This window comes from Canis aureus, chromosome 5 (genome assembly GCF_053574225.1).
Source record: "Canis aureus isolate CA01 chromosome 5, VMU_Caureus_v.1.0, whole genome shotgun sequence".
NCBI lineage: Eukaryota > Metazoa > Chordata > Mammalia > Carnivora > Canidae > Canis > Canis aureus.
Genome location: NC_135615.1, coordinates 8,252,510 through 8,270,773, shown reverse-complemented (window position 1 = coordinate 8,270,773; position 18,264 = coordinate 8,252,510). Strand labels below are relative to the sequence as shown.

At 44.8% G+C, this 18,264-nt stretch overlaps 1 protein-coding gene across 18 annotated transcripts in view; it reads left to right on the top strand.

Annotated features, from left to right (window-relative positions):
- KIAA1217 (KIAA1217 ortholog) overlaps positions 1-18,264 on the top strand; it is a 433,991-nt gene that overhangs the window by 401,676 nt on the left and 14,051 nt on the right. For all 18 annotated transcript variants that reach the window (XM_077896782.1, XM_077896784.1, XM_077896783.1 and 15 more), the window contains 5 exons: positions 5,025-5,200; positions 9,813-9,943; positions 10,491-10,638; positions 12,792-13,239; positions 15,713-15,896. In XM_077896782.1, the coding sequence (XP_077752908.1) occupies positions 5,025-5,200; positions 9,813-9,943; positions 10,491-10,638; positions 12,792-13,239; positions 15,713-15,896 (1,087 nt within the window). The remainder of the gene's footprint in view (positions 1-5,024; positions 5,201-9,812; positions 9,944-10,490; positions 10,639-12,791; positions 13,240-15,712; positions 15,897-18,264) is intronic.

Sequence of the window (18,264 nt, the reverse complement as noted above, 5' to 3'; positions counted from 1 at the left end):
TCCTTCACAATTAACCCATCATTTTCCGGGTGCCAGCACCGTGCTATGGAAAATCCCCTCTCTGTTCCCTCCAGCTGGCTCTGGGAAGCCCCTCTTTCCAGAAGGAGGATCATATAACCTGGAACTCCAGGTGAAAACCCTGTTCAAGTGGAATAATTTATGCAATCTGCCATATTACCAGTCGCATAACTTGAATATTATGTGAGGTTGTGTTCTCCTGCGACACCTGTGGGCTTCTGAGTAATGTCCTATTGAAATTTATTGTACAGCAGCTATGTGTTCGGTGCCCACTGCGTGTCAGAAACTGTGCTTGTGGCTGAGAATAACACAGACATGTCCCTGCCTTGTCAGAGGAGCCACTTGGGATGGTTGAACAAACTGGGTTGAATTCAAAACACTCGGTTCTTATCCTGATTCTGCCCTTAATTATGGAGTGACCCTGAACAAGCCACTTAACCTCTCAGGGCTTCACTTTTCTCATCTTCCAAATTTCAATTTTAAGAATTTTAAATATTCCAGTAATAATTTCCAGTGTGATAGCCACTGTTAATACCCACTGCTAACGGGACCATTTTTTGGGAGCTTGTCTGTGAGATTTGGTGGGAGGGATTCAGCACAGAGGGCTGTGCCACACAGCTTGTGGCACAGTGACATCATCTATCCTTTTGGGAATCCTTTGCTTAGGCCATAATGCTTATCCCCAGTGGCACATAAGAATCATCTGAGAAGTTGAAAGAACTCCCAATGCCCAAGCTGCACAGTAGACCAATTAAATCAGAATCTCTCGGGGGGATAGGACCCAGGTGCCAGTCACTTTTCAACACACCTAATCATCTGTTTATTTATCCTTTGCCTACCTGTGACCCCTCTTCCCTGCACCCCTTTGAAATAAGTAGCTCCATGGGATTTGTCACATGGCATTGAATTTGAGCACGCCATTTTGATTGCTGGCAGTGTTGCTGTGGGCATTCAGCGATTACTACTGTCAGAAGGTCAGGGCATGAGAGTTGAGCCCAAGGCATATCTGAGCCTATGGGTCAGTCCATACATCTACCATCTAGGAAGGAATTTCACATTGTCCTTTGTTCATTATTATCAGCATTACTACTTAAATCATGTATTTATCAATATTTATGGAGCACCTGCTGTGAGCAGCCCTGTGTCCTGGAGGCTGTGGAGAGCAAAAATTAACGACATAGGGGTAATTGCAGGTGCAAAGTCCCTGTGGCAGAAAGGAGCCTAGCCAGTCAGAAGAACAGAAAGGACGCCTGTGTTGCTACAGCAGGGATTGCTGACTGCCTGTAATGTGAGAAAAGTGGTGATTTGGAGAAGGGCCAGACTTCCCTGTGCCTTGTGGGCAGAGCTGTAGCTACAGAGAACATGGGAGGAACTTATCCTCCATGCATTGTTTCCATTCGTGGTGACTTTGAGCAATATACTGACTGTAAGACCACAATAAAAAGACACTATTAGCCAAGGCAATGAGGGCATAATTATGAGTCATTCAGAGGGGATAACCCAAGAGTAGTACATTTGCATTTGGTTCCCTTCCAGACAAAACTGCAAGCCCCACCCCTGGGGCCAGGTTTGTGCCAGACACTGTTATAAGCACTTTATGCCCTCGCTGAATCTCCATTACCAGCCTATGAGATATGAATGACTATTGCCCTTTTCATGGATACACAGAGAGATTAATAAGTTGCCCGCAGTCACATGGCTGCTAAGTGGTAAAACTAGAAATTGAACCCAGGCAATCTCTTTCTGGATGGCCAGTTAATCAGTACAGAGCTGATGTTGGAACATGATGATGGCTCTGCTTGTTGGCTCATGTTGGAATGTTTTATCTTTATTTAGCAAAACCGGAAGACAGGATGGGTTTTGAGTTGAGGGTAACATGGCAGATGGCATTTGCATGAAGACATCACTCCCATGTGGTGATACACAGTAATTGTATTACAGTCCATGAACCAGAAAACAAAACAAAACAAAAAAAAACAATAACAGCCAACTGAAATTTCAGGGAAACTTTAGGTATAATATGATAGGTATAACACTACTGTCTTTGAGGCTGATTGAATAAATTCACTTGATGGATGTGCTATCATAAAACTGTCCTGCTCCAAAGATATACTTAATATAGGACTTGGAAAAAGGCTAAGTGTTTGACTAGATTCTTATGAAGCCAGATGCAAACCACACGTTTTCTACTCTCTGGGGTAAGAAACAAGAGTGCTCTGGAAACTATATGGAAAATTATATGGATATTGTGATATTATGCATGCAAGCAGCCCACATAAAATCCAGGCAAAAACAGTAAATTGCCAAGAGCCTTGAGGTCATCTGAAATCATTATCATTGCAACCATCAACACTGAGTACTAAGTTTTAGTGGTCTGTGATTACATGATATTTGGTATGTGGATCTATGTAAATGAGAAGGACACTCTTATTCTCTTTTTTTTAATTTTTTTTTATTTATTTATGATAGTCACACACAGAGAGAGAGAGAGAGAGAGAGGCAGAGACACAGGCAGAGGGAGAAGCAGGCCCCATGCACCAGGAGCCCGACGTGGGATTCGATCCCGGTCTTCAGGATCGCGCCCTGGGCCAAAGGCAGGTGCCAAACCGCTGCGCCACCCAGGGATCCCACTCTTATTCTCTTTTAACTGATACAGTGAAATAGTCCATAGCCAAATCAACATTTGTTGAGTATCTATTCCATATCAAGCAGTATCTCCTTTCGCCCTCAGACTAGCTCTGCTAAGGGAAATGAATCCTCATCCTTAAAGATAAGGAAACAGAGACCAAGTGAGTCTGAGTAACATGCCAAAGTTTCACAGTAGCCAGGTTGGTATTTGATCCAAAGTGGAACCACAAAAGACCCTGAATAGTCCAAAGCAATCTTTAGAAAGAGCAAAGCTAGAGGCATCATACTTCCCAATTTCAAAATATATTACAAAGCTATAATAATCAACATAGTATGGTATTGGCATAAAAACAGACACATAGATCAATGGAACATAAGAGGGAGCCCAGAAATATGGTCCTACACATATATAATCAATTACTTTATGAAAAAGGAGCCAAGAATATTACAATGAGGAAAGAATAGTCTCTTTGATAAGTGGTGCTAGGAAAACTGGACAGCCTCATGCAAAAGAATGACACTGGACCATCATGTTACACCAAACACAAAAATTAACTCTAAAATGGATTTAGGACTGGAACATAAGGCCTGAAACCATGAAATTCCTAGAAAAAAAAAAACATAGGCAGTAAGCTTTTTGACATAGGTCTTGGCAATGAATTTTTGAAACTAACACCAAAGGGAAAAGCAACAAAGAAGAAATAAACAAATGGAACTACCTCAAAGTGAACAGCTTCTACGTAGTAAATGAGACCATCAACAAAATGAAAAGGCAACCTACTGAATGGGACAAAATATTGGCAAATCATATTTTTGATAAGAGGTTAATATCCAGAGTATGTATAACTCAATACCAAAACCCCCAAGCAATCCAATTTTTTTAAATGGAGGGATCTGAATAGATATTTTTCCAAAGAAGACATAGATGACCAACAGGTACATGAAAAGATACTCAACTCTGTTAATCATCAGGGAAATGCAAATGAAAACCACAATGAGATACCTCTCACACCTGTGAGAATGACCAGTATCAAAAAGACAGGAATGTGGAGAAAAAGGAACCCTCATATGCTGTTGGTGGGATGGTAAATTGGTGCAGCCACTGTGGAAAACAACATGGAGGTCTCTCAGAAAATAAAATTAGAACCACCATGTAATCCAGTAATTCCACTTCTGAGTATTTATCTAAAGAAAACAAAAACAGTAACTCAAAAAGATATATGCACACCCATGTTCATTGCTGCACTGTTTACAATAGCCAAAATATGGAAACAAGAGTGTCCATCAGTGGATGAATGGTCAATAATATTGTCATGACGTTGTACTGGGTTGAGCATTGAATGTATAGGATTCTTGAATCACTGTGTTCTACACCTGAAAGTAATATAACATTGTATGTCAACTATACTTCAATAATAAAAACTTAAAAATAAAAATAAAACGAAGTGCACATCTACAATGGAATATTATCTGGCCATAAAAAATGAAATGAAATCTTACCATTTGTGAGACTATGGTTGGGCGTTGAGGGCATAATGCTAAAGTGAAATGAGTCAGAGAAAGACAAATCCCATATGACCTCTTTTATATGTGGAATAAAAAAAAAAACTCAGATACAGAGAATAGATTGGTGGTTGCGAGAGGAAGGGGTGTGAGAAATGGGTGAAGGGGGTCAAAGGTTAAAAAAAGCCTTTAAGATATAAAAGACCAAGTAATAAGGGTATTTCAGGCACCACGATGGGAGGAAGACAGGGTAGGCAGGAAGACCTATTTCGGTGCAGGGAATGCCTATCCTAACGTTACAGATGTTATTCTCCGAGCACCATAAGCCATATTCCTAAAGGCTCCATTCTTGCAGCTGACATCTTGAACAGGGAAAGAGAAAGTGATGTTTCCAAGGTCACTTGGGCTCAAGGAGGGAGGGGTGTTGGGGCCACTGGATTTTTCATTATCACACGTTCAAGTTTGTGTTTCAATTTGGGGCTTGCAAACGATTCCCAGGCGCATCTACCAAGCCATTAAAAAAAAATAAAAATGTGCTTGGTTCCAAAGCTGATGCTTTCAGCTGCTCCCTGTAAAAACATGTCAATGAGAGTTTATGCCTCTTGTCCAAGATGCGCTGACCAGAGTAAGAAAAGGCTCCTATTTTTTTGCAGACACAGACACGAAAGTCTGGTTGTCAGTTGGCAGCTAAACCTCAGATGTTGGTTGCAGTAGCAATATTATATACAATCTTCACTTCCTTCCCTTCCTCACTGAAATAAATATTCAGCTGCAGGGCTGTTTACCCAGACCCGCTTCTGAAGACTGTCAGGCAGGCGGTTGCCGGGATGTCAGTAAGGCAGAGCCAATTGAGGCTGATTTCTTTTATTCGACAGCTGCAGAACCAGGAGCTGCTGAGGGCGATGATGAAGAAGGCTGAGCTGGAAATCAGTGGCAAAGTGATGGAAACCATGAAGAGGCTGGAGGACCCCGTACAGCGCCAGCGTGTCCTGGTAGAACAGGACCGGCAAAAATACCTACATGAAGAGGAGAGGATCGTCAAGAAGCTGTGGTGAGTGCCAGGCACCTGTTGCGTGTTTAGCCGTGTCACCCCAAAAAGGACCCTGTCCTCGCCAACGAGGAGGCCCTTCCTAATGGTGCTCTCTCCCACTCTCTTTATTGAGCACCTGCTGTGTGCAAGGTAGACTTCTGTGGTTCTGGGTGTCCGTGGACTCTAAGCACTCCTCCCACCAGACCCAGAAAGTTCAACCGTGCTCGCCTCTTTAAAAGCCAGAGCACCACACTCCTTCGTAGGGCTCAGCAACACATCAAATTAATGGAAGCAAGTGGCAAAACCCAATGATAAATGGGAAGGCTGCCTTTAATCTCAATAAATGAATACTAATAGCCAAAATAATGGTGTTAAAATTATCTTCCTATTATTCAGTTGTAGTTAAAAGCACAAAAGAAGAATTTAAATGTAAAGTATGTCTGATCCAGGAATGAAAGATGCCTCCTTGAATGTTATCAATCTTCTATGAGGTTCTTATTGAAAGCATCTATCAAGTTCCACCATTGAAATGAGCAGTTTTATTACTCCCAAGTCACTAGGGCAGGCACATCTTTTATGGTAATATGTGTTTTGTTATGCAATGAAGATTTATCATAGAATGAATTTCACCTTCTAGTGTAAGGAATAGTGATTTTTCTAGGTTCTCCTACTATTGGTAAATCTCTTCTTAAATCTCCCAAATTGGGACTATAAAGATGCAACTTTCAAATTCTTCAGATGAGCAGAAAAAACCAAAAGTCTCCATGATGGAAAGTGTTATTTTCTATCACCTATTTGATACTTAAGCTTGTATCACCTCAGATGCCAACCCAGTGTGTCTAATTAAAAATAGAATATCCCTCTCAGTAGCAGTCCGGGGTGGGAGGGGGAGGGAATCAGTTAGAGTTCTTTTTTCCTAAAAAATTGAGTTTGACCACTGTTCACCGACATCTCAATTGCTTCTAAAATTTTATGTAGTTACTGACTCTGTAGACATTTCATCACCCACTGTGAAGCAATAAGGCTGTTGTTTGTCTGAAATGTTTTTGTAGCAGCCAGTTGTCCAAAATCTAGGTATTAAGATTCTTCTTGAAAACTTCTTTAAAAATACATAGGCTTTTAAGAATATTTTCTAAGTTTTCCAACTGAATGTTGAAAAAGTAAATTTTCTTCTTTTAAAAATTATGTTTCTTGATTAGCTGAGGTATGTTTTGCTTCTGGCTTAGAAAAGGCATCTTTAATGTCAATACTACCCTGAGTCTAGTAACCCAGCCCAAGAGTGAGACAGGAAGGGGAACAGGGAGCGTATCGTGGGAGGACTCTGTGGGTGGGCTGCACATGAATGAAACGTGCCCAGGGCACACAAGGAACTCCAATCTGGCAAAGCAGAACATATGAGTGTGCATATAGCACAAAATGGGTGACTCACGAGTGCCAGGTGAACCTACAAGAAGGAGATATTCTTTTGGGCCCCAGGGATCAAGAAAACTTAACCGGAAATTAGTTATTTTTCATATGACCCCAGACCATGAGCAGTGCCATGTGTCGTAGGGTCTCACAGACGGTTTGTTAAATGGAACCAAGATGGCCTGGAGGACAGGCCATCAGTGGAGGCTCGTGGGGGTGGGGAGGCTCCCAGGCAGAGGAACCCTGTGAGGCAGGAAGGGGCAAGGTGTTGTGGGAGAATTGGGAGTCATCCACTTTGGTGGGAGAGTGGGGTACAAGGTACTAGATCATGTCTCCTATCTGGGTAATGCCATTGCCACCTGCTTGGTGACTGCTCATATCTCAGACCACACTCACGCCCGGCAGGCCCGCTCGATGTCTGCGGGGTCTTTGTTGAACAGAAACCCGAATCCCTGGCTTTTCATGAAAGCTTTTGGGTCCAACTCCAGATTCAGAACTTCCCTGGGCGAAGCTTAAGAATGTGCACTTCACAAAGCTTCAGGGGAAATTCTGAAGTGTCTTCACATCTGACAGTTACTGCGGCCTGATGAGGAGGCCACTGAAGCTTTCTGCTTTAAGGACGTAGCAAAGTCGGAGCTGTATTTCAGAAAGGTCCCTCTGGTGATCACGTGCGGGATAACGGAGGAGGAAACGTCGCTGTCAGGGAAACCCTATTGGAAGTGCTCTGAACAGTCCGGTCAAAAGTCATTAAGGTCTGAATCAAGGAGTAGAAATAGGAATGAGAAGAGAAATCAAATGAAATGGACTGATTAGAGGGATCAGAGTAGGGAGAGAGAGTGAGTTACAAAAGACAGCCAGAAATTTCAACTCTGGAACATTAGGAAAGCAGTTCTTCTCCCCTGTCACTCCCCAGCCTTCTCCTTACGAGCACACACGTGTGTGCGCGCACACACGCAGACACACACACACTGGAAAGTATGTTCCTTTGGGCATCGTGAGAGGGTTAAGTTACTGGTGAGCCATTCAGTTGGCAGAGAAATGAAATTTAAGTCTAGAACTGTGGAGAAAAATTCAATCAAGATCCTTTCTCTTTGGTGGGTTTCTACTTGGAATTAATAATTGAGCTTCTAATAATAGAGGAAATACTTTTCAACAGATTTGATGCTTCCTTTTAACTAAGGTAGAATGAAAAGAAACACACAAATAGAATGGATTTACATGTAAACCACAGCATCTGTGAACATCTGGCATTCCTTTGAGCAGAGTTCGCATCTCAAAGTCATATTGATTACGTAATATTGAAAATGTTTTCAGCATTCATTTTAGCTCCCCGATCTCTGTTACATTTTGAATGAACAAAAGCTATCTGACTGCTTTATAACAGATGTCATAAACATATGAACGGAAGTGACATTGTTGTATCCAATAATATCAATACACTTTCATGTATGTTCCTTGATTGACAAAGGAAAAGCTGTGACATTTAAGGGTCTCCTGTGTGCAGAGTTATGAAATCCAAGAGGCATGCTGTGTAGAAGAGATTAAAATAGAATTTTAGGCAGACTGCCTTTGGGTCAGATGATAGCTTCTAGGAGGATTCATTGCAGCCTGGCAGGCTTGTGGATTGTTAATGGAACCGTGATAACATTTGGGTCTTAGCTCTTCTCTCAAAACTCAGAAGGGCTGGACAGTGTGTCCCGTCTGCCACGAAAATATTTCAGTTTGGTGATGAAATGGAAAATAACTTTTCCCCACACAGGTGCCATATTTAGAACTCTTATAAGGAGTGGCACACGCTCTCTCCTCAGGGATGTGGTTGCTGTAGGAAGTTTCCTGTGGCGGGTTGGGGGGGCCTCATATAACACTGGGTACCTTTCCATAGTTTGCAAATGTGGACAGGGAGCAGGTGAGGCTTTCCCCTTTGGTGTTGAAGTTGCATCATTTCATCTGAAAGGATCATGGTTTTAGTCCATTTTCTATCATAGAATGAGAGACATCACCAAAAACCCCATCCCACTTCAGTATGGTGGATGAAGTTTGCCCCATGGTCCTTGTTAAACATACATAGATAGCATCCTGCCGAATCCCTCCCGCAGGGCCGAGCCACCCATCATTCTGCGCACCCACGTAGTGGGGAGGGTCCTGGCAGGCCATGGTTTTGTAGATCACTGGTGTCTTCTCTCACTCTTCCGGCTGCTTCAAGCCCTGCCTGCACCAGCAGGTGGAATGCTGTTCACCTGCTGCCACCTAGTGGTTCTTCATCTCTCAACATCCTTTTCCTCCGCCTTTTTAAGAAAGGTTTTCTGTTGTCAGATTCAGATTTACAGACAACTGAAGTGATACAAACTTGTGTTTAGGATGGGGCTATTAATGTGCCCAGGGGACGGGATGTTGTTAGTTGGTTGGTTTGGTTGGTTGGTTGGTTTACATCTTGAAGCGGAAGACCTTAATTTAGTTCTGTTGGAACTCCAGCAGTACCATAGGGGATGTGTTTGTGTGTGCACATGTGTGTGTGTTTCTCTCACTCCCTCTCTCTTAGAGACACATATCAGAAATCAGAACTGTGATCATTTTTCCTCTGCAGCTTAGAGCGGAAAGTCAGTCCTTATCAATGATATCATCAGTGTAAACCAGAGGTTCTCGATCAGGGGCAAATCTGTGCTCCTCCCCACCCCTCCCCGCCTCTTCCTTCCCCGGGGACATTGTACCAATGTCTGGACACATCCTTGTTTCTCACAGGCTGGGGGTGGGTGCCCTGAGCATCTAGTGTGTAGAGGGCAGAGGTGCTGCTGGACACCCTACGATGTACAGCACAGGAGCCTACAAGAAAGAATTAAACAGCCCCAAATATCAAGTTCCAAGTTGAGAGAGCTGCTATAAACCAGTGGGACCCCCTCTTTCTGCCCCGCGATAGTGTGCACACCCTGTCCCCTCTGTCACATCACACAGCGTGCACACCCTTCATTGGCATCAGGATCCCCCACTGAAAATAAGGGATGGGTCCTTTGTCAGCCAGCTGCCATCTTCCCTCTGGCCAACCTGGGCGTCCCCATGAGCATGTCCTGGGAAGATCTTCCTTGCACCCTCCTTACACCTCAGCAGAATATTTAAGGCAAACCAAGCTACTCTGGTGGGGAGGCTCGGACGACCCCTTTGCTCCTGCAGCTTTAGGAGGACCTCGGTGTTCACTCCCATCCTCTGGTCTCCCCCCACCCCCACCCCACAGTGAGCTGGAAGACTTTGTTGAAGATTTAAAGAAGGACTCTACATCGGCTGGCCGCGTGGTCACTCTAAAAGACGTGGAAGATGGGGCTTTCCTCCTGCGACAAGTGGGAGAAGCTGTGGCTTCCCTGAAAGGTGAGCCTCCTCCTGGAAGGGAGAAGTCAGAAGCAAGTCTTCGGGGGATGGGGTGTAAAAATCTGCCCAGTAGTGAAGGATTCGTTCATTCATGCACACAGAGGTATTCATGAAACACCTACGTTTGCCGGGCCCTGTTCTAGGCACTTGGGCTGTACCACTGAACAAAATAGGCAAATGTCCCTGTCTTCTTGGAGATTATATTTCAGCGGGTGCTGTAAGATTGAGGACTCGGTAATGCGAGTGATAGTTTCTCTCTGCTGGGCTCTTGCAGTGTGGGCACTTGTGCCAAATTCGTTTAAAATGATCCTAAGGGACAGTTGCCTTTATCCCAAGTATACAGACAGGAAATGAGGCGCAGAGGACCTCTGTCCTTGCCCAAGGTCACTTGGAACCCGGTGTCCGACCAGCATCTGCTTCCTGAAGATGTGTGCGGGGTGCTCCAGCCGATAAGCCCCACGCTCCTACCCCTAGTCCAGCATGCACGCCGGATAGGGGCTTGTTCCATTTTTTCTCCTACAACTCACCATCTGCTCTTGGCCTGCAGGAGAATTTCCAACCCTACAAAACAAGATGCGAGCCATCTTACGCATAGAAGTAGAGGCCGTGCGGTTTCTGAAGGAGGAGCCCCACCGGCTGGACAGTCTACTGCAGAGAGTGCGGAGCATGACCGACACCCTGACCATGTTGCGGAGGTAACCGGGCCTCTCCAGGGGTGGGGGAAGGTCATGAAGAGAGGCAGCAGCTCCTTCCCACCCCCAGAATTCTATTGCAACATGAATGAAGTCCCGATTCTTCAGCACAGGCTCGCTGCTGCGTTTGGCACATCCTACAGTGTAACATTAGCAAACACAGTAAACATTTAAAAAAATCATTTGGTTCTTTTCAGTAGCATTTTAAAGTTGAAGAATGGATCAAAATATTTTACTAGCCTCCTTCACTTCAGGAACACAGATGCCTTCTGTGCGTGGTGCTGCCTCAGAGAGAGGGAGGGCAGGAGGCAGGAGAGATTTACAACTGGAAGTTGCCTTCATGACGGTGACTAGTGATGGTGGAAGAGAGGGCACAGTAGCATGAGAGAGAATGGGTTGGACAGGTCCTTGGGGATTCTTGGAGATTGAAGGAATGGGGTGGGTAAAAGAAACAGATGGGATGCCTGCGTGGCTCAGTGGTTGAGCATCTGCCTTCGGCTTAGGCCGTGATCCCAGGGTCCCAGGATCGAGTCCCACCTTGTTCTCTCCAAGAGGAGCCTGCTTCTCCCTCTGTCTGTGTCTGCCTCTCTCTCTGTATCTCTCATGAAGAAATAAATAAAATCTTGTTAAAAAAAAAAAACAGAAACGGAAGTGAGTAGTACAAGAGAGTCCCCGAATACAATGTCTTTTTTCAAATAAAAAAGGAGAGAAAGTTTTAATAAGAAAAATAAGGGACTGATTAAGGATTATAGGTCAGGTTCGACATTGTCTGATATATAAATATCTTGATCATAGCAACAACCCCCAAGGAAAGCCTTAGAAGAGATTCTTATCTCCCGTCCTTGTCCTCACCATTATTATATGCTTTCTCTTTTTTTAAGATTTGATTTATTTATTTATTTATTTATTTATTTATTTATTTATTTAGAGCATAAGCAAGGGAAGCAAGAGAGGGAGGAAGCAGGCTCCCACTGAGCAGGGAGCCCAATGCAGGGCTTGATCCCAGGACCCTGGGATATGACCTGAGCCAAAGGCAGATACTCAACCACTGAGGCACCCAGGCGCCCCTCATTATTACATTCTATAGAAAAATATCTGAGGATCAAAAAGGTAAAGTTCCCAATACCGTCTAGCTAGACCTTGCAGAACCAATGAGATTCAAGCACAGGGCTGTCTGACCCCAAAGCCATGTCCTTGCCACTGCATCATGGGTGGAAATAGACAAAGAGCATCAGATGACCCCAAAAGGCAAAGGAGGATGAGGACTAGCCTAGCTGTTGGGTTTGAGGTCACTGTCGACCTGGCAGAATGGCTCGGTGGAGTCCAGGTAGAGAAGCCTGACCACACGAGGCTGAGCAACGTGAAGAGCAAGCAGGAGGAATTAAATACAGGTGACGCTTGAACAGCCCAGGTTTGAACTGCACGGGTCCACTTAGATCAAGATTTCTTTTGAGAAATACAGGACAGTACTGTCAATGTATTTTCTCTCCCTTGAGATTTTCTTACATTTTCTTTTCTCTAGCTTACTTTGTTGTAGGAATACAGTTATAACGTACAAAATGTATGTTAATCAACTGCTTGTGATATAGGTAAGGCTTCTGGTCAACAGTAGGCCATTAGTTGTTAAGTTTTGTAGGGAGACAGAAGTTACACATGGATTTTCGACTGTAGAGGGTCGGGACCCCGAACCCACACGGTGTTCAAGGGTCAGCTGTATGAACTGCCCTCCCCAGGGGCTTGGCGGTGAAAGGAGGAGAGCATGGAGGGCTTAGGAAGCTCTGGGGGTTGGAACTGAGCATCTCTGGGAGCTTCCAGCCAGGACCCGGTGCAGGAGTTGTTGTTAGAAGCATGTGTTCCCTGTGGAACTGGGCAGGACAGCATGGTGCCAGTGGGAAAGGAGAGACAGGCCATCTCATGAGGGAGAAACAGAGAAAGCAGCTACCAGAGACAGCCAGGAAGCACTTGGAGGACATTAGGAAGTTGCTATGGAAACTCTCAACCCTGGAGAGCTGCTACTCTCGATTTTACAATGTCTTAATTTTGCAATAACAACTTGCCTGGCTTTGGTACGACACAGCATTCAGGCTAATGCCATCAGAATAGAATGCAAGCTACCTATTTTAAGAGTTAATACTGCTGTGTATGGTTTCTCCCAGACATGTCACCGATGGGCTCTTGAAAGGGACAGATGCAGCCCAGGCTGCTCAGTATGTCGCTATGGAGAAGGCCACGGCCGCGGAAGTCCTGAAGAACCAGGAGGAGGCTCCCCATAGCCCAGGCCAGCACCCCCACGCTGCAGGGGTGCCCGGCGACATGAAGTCAGAAGTGGTGCCCTTGACCGTCCACCATGCACAGAGCTCCCCTGTGGTCATCCAGCCCTCCCAGCTGTCTGCCGCCCTGCTCAACCCCGCCCAGCACCTGCCTGCAGGGACTGGTCCTCACCTAGCCGGCCCTCCAGCCGCCACGCAGGAAGGGACCTCAGCCCTGCCATTGACCCAGGCTCCTCAGTCCCCGCAGACGCCCATGAATGGCTCCACCATGCAGAGCTTGTTCATCGAGGAAATCCACAGCGTGAGTGCCAAGAACAGAGCGGTGTCTATTGAGGTAGGGTCCCACTTCCATTTTTCACCCCATAAAGGAATAACACCTGGTCCCTTCCCTTGGAGAATTTCCAGCCTGGTTGTCAGATGTACTTCTTATATATATGTATGTATAAAAGGTAGATTTTTTTTTGTATATATATATATATATATATATATATATATATATATATATATATATCTCAAAGATAGATTTTAGCACTATAAATAGGTTTCAACATCCAGATTAAGAGAAAGGTCACTGGATTTCAAGAACGATGAAACACCCCAACCTGGCGGAAGGGGAGGCCCTGGTGTGCCTTGGAGTGTTTACCAGCTGACTCTCTGGGGGGAAACGCCCTGATTTGTAGAATTTGTCAATTTTGAGTTACAACAGGGTATCAGTGAGCATGTAATTGGGGAGAAATGAGTCAGCTCTCCTGAGCCAGTGCGTGCGGGCTCACACTTAACCACTGGTGGGTGCAGGCCTACGGAGGGCTTGCCACTGGGCTCGAAAAATCAGTAGAATCTGGGTAAGCAGAGCAGGGTGTTGAGGGCATGCTGCGGCAGAGGAATGTTGGAGCAAAGGGAGCCACAAGGAAACCTGTTTAAGGGGAACAAGACAGAAGAGATGAGGCCGGCAAAACAGGCTGGAACCAGATTTGGGGGAGCTTGTAAACCAGTCTGAGATATATCTCAGGGTCATGGTCTGGGCATCCCCAAAATGCTGCATCTTGGGCCAGCGACTAAAAAATAGCATCTTCAGAAAATTACTCTGAAACAAGATACATAATTGATTAAGATGATGGGTCTGGAATTAAGGGTGCTGGATAGGAAGTCATTAGCATGATCTTAGGGAGGCAGAGGCAGTCAAAATGCAAAGAGAAGATGAGGCCGTAAAGTCACAGAACAGATAACATGCCACATTTTTACAGATTCTTTTTATCAAGAGATCATTGCTTCTTCCTTTCTCTTGCCCTGTGCATCCTCCACCCATGACCCCAGACCCTGGTCCTCACCATCCTGCCTCTCTCTCTCGCATCAGCAGTAGATAATTCAGATCTCGAGAAAAAAACAAACCTCTTCAAACTGCCAAGGCCACAGTCACGGCAACTGGGCCTCCGAACACTAGGTAGCTCCTGTCTGCCCCAAAGTCAGTAGCTGTGCCCCTAATCCAAGCCAACCACTTACAAAAAGTGAGTCATGGGAGGGGCAGTGTGTGATCACCTGATGGTGATTCCATCCTTTCATGCCCAGCGGGGACAGGGGTGCAACCCGAAAATACATTTCCTCCTGAGAACGTGTCCGTGTGGAAATGCTGTCAGTAGGAGGACTCCTTTATTCAACAAATATCTTTTGAGAACCTGCCAGGCGTAGTGATCATTGTTATGTGTGTGGTTTAAGTTTCCACTTATGAGTCATCTCTAAAAATGCCCCGATCAGCAGTAAGGAGGCCTGAGCCTTTCTGCCCACTCCTCTGCTGAAGAATGAGGTGAGCTTCCTTCGCAACAGGTGTCTGAGCCCCATCGTGCACCAAGTCCTACAGGCTCTGGGGCAGGCAGTGAACAGAGGCGACAAAGTCTGTGCTTTCAAGAAACCTATCTGCTTGTAGGGAGAGATCGAGAACCAGTGTATCCCAGATGATAATAAATGCTAGGAAGGAAAAATAAAGTGGAGAGGCGGGGAGGTTGGTAAGGATGGTGACGGTGGAGGTTCTCGTTTCCATAGCATGAATCTCAAGCAAATCTCTCATCTCACTGGGCTCCAGTGTCTCCTGTGTAAAATGTGTTGATAAAATGATCTCTGTCTTTTTCAATTCTTACCTTGTGGGATTTTAGTAATCCTGGCGCTAATTTCCCCTTTGCCCATCTGGAAGGTTTCCTGAACCATCCCAAAATCATAGAAAAATGTTCTCTTAAAAAATGTGCAGGTGTTTAGAAATGCATTTCATGCATTTCTCCCTGTTGTAGGACTTGATGGAACTTAGAGGTAATCTAAATAACCCCCACTGTATAGGTAAGAATATTCGACCCAGAGGCCCTATAGCAATTCTTAGACAGGCATGGAATGGAGGTGTGGGTGTCTTTGTTCCTGGTGTTTTGGGTTTTGTTCCTGTCTGTTTGCACATCTCCTCTATGATGAAAACTTGGTTTAGAGAACAGAAACCTGGTTATGGGATGCATACTTTGGAAAGCATATCCCTGTGTCTTTTTTATTACCATTGGGAAAGTAGCAATAAATGCTCAATAATCATTTAATGAACGAATTTGGGTTTCTGAACTTGCTTCTGTGCGAATGAATGTCAGTCACTTGGGCTTAAGTGACAGAGAGCCCAGGAGCAGGTTTATCTGATTGCACAAATGTCTCTCAGCATGGACACCAGAGCATGATTTTATCAACAGTTTACCTGCGTTACACCTCCCCCTACACCAACATGAAATCTCTAATTAGCTTTCCCTGTGGTTTCTAAACTTTCTTCACTTGTGATTTTCCTTCAGAAAGCAGAAAGGAAATGGGAAGAGAAAAGGCAAAATCTGGACCACTATAACGGGAAAGAATTTGAGAAGCTGCTAGAAGAAGCTCAGGCCAATATCATGAAGTCAATTCCAAACCTGGAGATGCCACCAGCCTCCGGCCTGCAATCAAAGGGTGATGCTCCAGGAGACAAGCTAGAACTTTCAGGTGAGGTGCTCACCGAGCCGGGTGGCCTTGGCTGCCTTCGGGTCAGTGTTGGGCTGCCCACTTATGCATGAACTGGCCAACAGGCCCACTCTCTCACTTCTCAAGGATTTTATAAAATTATAAACTTGAAAGACCAAATCCTCAAGTATGACTGGATTCTCACTACCTCTTTTTAATCAAAACCATAGCAGGGAAACTGTGTTCTAGACTAGGATACTAGAATAGTGCCCAGTAAGGAAAAATATAGATTCCCGGCTCCCACATTTCCTATGAATTTATGACACTTCACAGCACCAGCTGGGAGAATAAGAGGGCTGCATTTAAAGTAAGAGCTTTTCATATGCTGCAGGAAGAAAATGTCAGCCTTTATGAGCTCCCAAGGGGATATTAGATCATAAGGCGAAATTACATTTTTTAAATCAAAATTATTAGATTGTATATTGAACCAACTAAACTATGGAAGTTAAGCATCAGTGTGTCACTAACAACATAAAATTACTGTCGGAAAACCCAGCCTACTAAATCTCCAACCAAAGAGCCACATGCCTTATATACTCTGATTTCGAGTTGTGTACAGAGCCACGATTATACCTGCAGCCCAGTGTCTCAGGGCCACATTCCATGATGCCTCGTCCAGGAGCTAAAATTAATTTGAACAGGAATCGCCATCCTGATTGCATGTCCGGGAACATGAAAGTAGATACATTTTAGAACCACTGAAGCCCTGTCGGTTTTCCTTTCCCAAAGCTGCTCTAAAATTCCACCCACTGAAACTCTTTCCATCAGCCTGTGCTAAGTTTTTCACCCCCTTTTCCCACCTGCCAGCTGTGTAGGCCAGCTTAGGTACCCTGGAGGGGTCAGACAGCATGTGCCCGCAAAGGAAGGGGTCTGGGAGGGGTGATGGCTCTGCTCTCACCCAGACAGCTTTTCTCCCAAAGTTCCCATGAGGAACTTCTCCTGGGTAAGGACCTCGTTCCGTTTCTATCTGACCTAAATTGGCTTTCCCCATTATTAATTTTGTCAGGTAGTGCCTGCATGTTTTATAATCACAAATAAATGATTAAAAAATAGTTAAAATTAGAACTGTCCCTTCTCATGATTATACAGCAAAAATAATCACACTACATTCTGTTAACTTACCACATTTGGGCTTTTCATTCCTTCAGATTAAAAATGTTTGCATGAAGTATTTTTAAAATATTAGTCTCCAAAGTATTTTTCACTCGTTAAAATGTTATCATTCTATCTTATTTTTTTAAGTACACTCTACACCCAACATGGGGCTTAAACTCATGGCCCTGAGATCAAGAGTCCATGCTCCACCACCTGAGCCAGCCAGACTACCTTGCTTTTTGTTTTTTTAACACATGGCCTGATTTCTTGTCAGAAAGAGTCCACTAATGTACAGGCTGCCAGAAATGCATAAGGGTACAGTCCGTTACCTGCAAATGTTGGTTTCTATCATTTTTACTTGTTTGTCGTGGATGTTATTGCTTTTATGTATTTGTGTGTACTAATGAGGTAAAATCCTATGCTGAGGGTTTTAAAAAAAACTTTTTGTATTTCCCTTTGTGTGATCTACTTAGATAATGGGGTGGACCGCTAGCTTCTAAACATCTATGGAAAAGTTAGGGATCGCAGCCTCATTCCATGTTAAAGAAAAATCATTCACAGAGCTATGTGTTCAAAAGAGCAGGGAAGACTTGATTCAGGACGGCACTGGGGGAGAGAAATTGAACTCAACTCTGAACGCAGCATATCAAGGGTAGGAAGATTCTTGCCAAGGGCTTGGATGTCCAGGGTGGGGAATGAAGAACCAGATCAGATGTCAAGAATGGGAGGATTCTTACTAAACTGATTTAGCAGAATTCTTTGTGAAAACTGGGCTGAAGTGACCAAGGGCAAAGCCCAGTGGAGAAGAGGGCTCAGAGGAGCCTCACCAAAGCTGATCAGAGAGGCATTCTTTGTCCTTATACAGGAGAGGAGACCTGGGCTCCCCCTAGGGTCCATCAGCCTGTGCCAGTCCCTTGAGGGACACCCAAAGCTGCTGAGGCCATCCCTGGCCAGGCTGCTGCTGGCTTAGGATCCAGCCAGGTGTCCCCATGCTTTTCAGGCCTTGGAACCCAGTACCCTCACGCATGAGACTAGCATCACCCACTACACACAACTGTGGGCATTTCACCCTGATGATTTACCCACATCCTTATTACAATCTTATGGAAACCTCTCAAACAACTCTGACTACATGAATCAGAAGAGACGAATACATCCAGGGAGGGCAGGCCTCATTCCTAGGGAGAGCTGGGGCAAAGCCGGGTTGGGAGTTCCGACCCTGAATTTCTGGCTTCCCTGCTTTAGGGAACCCTTG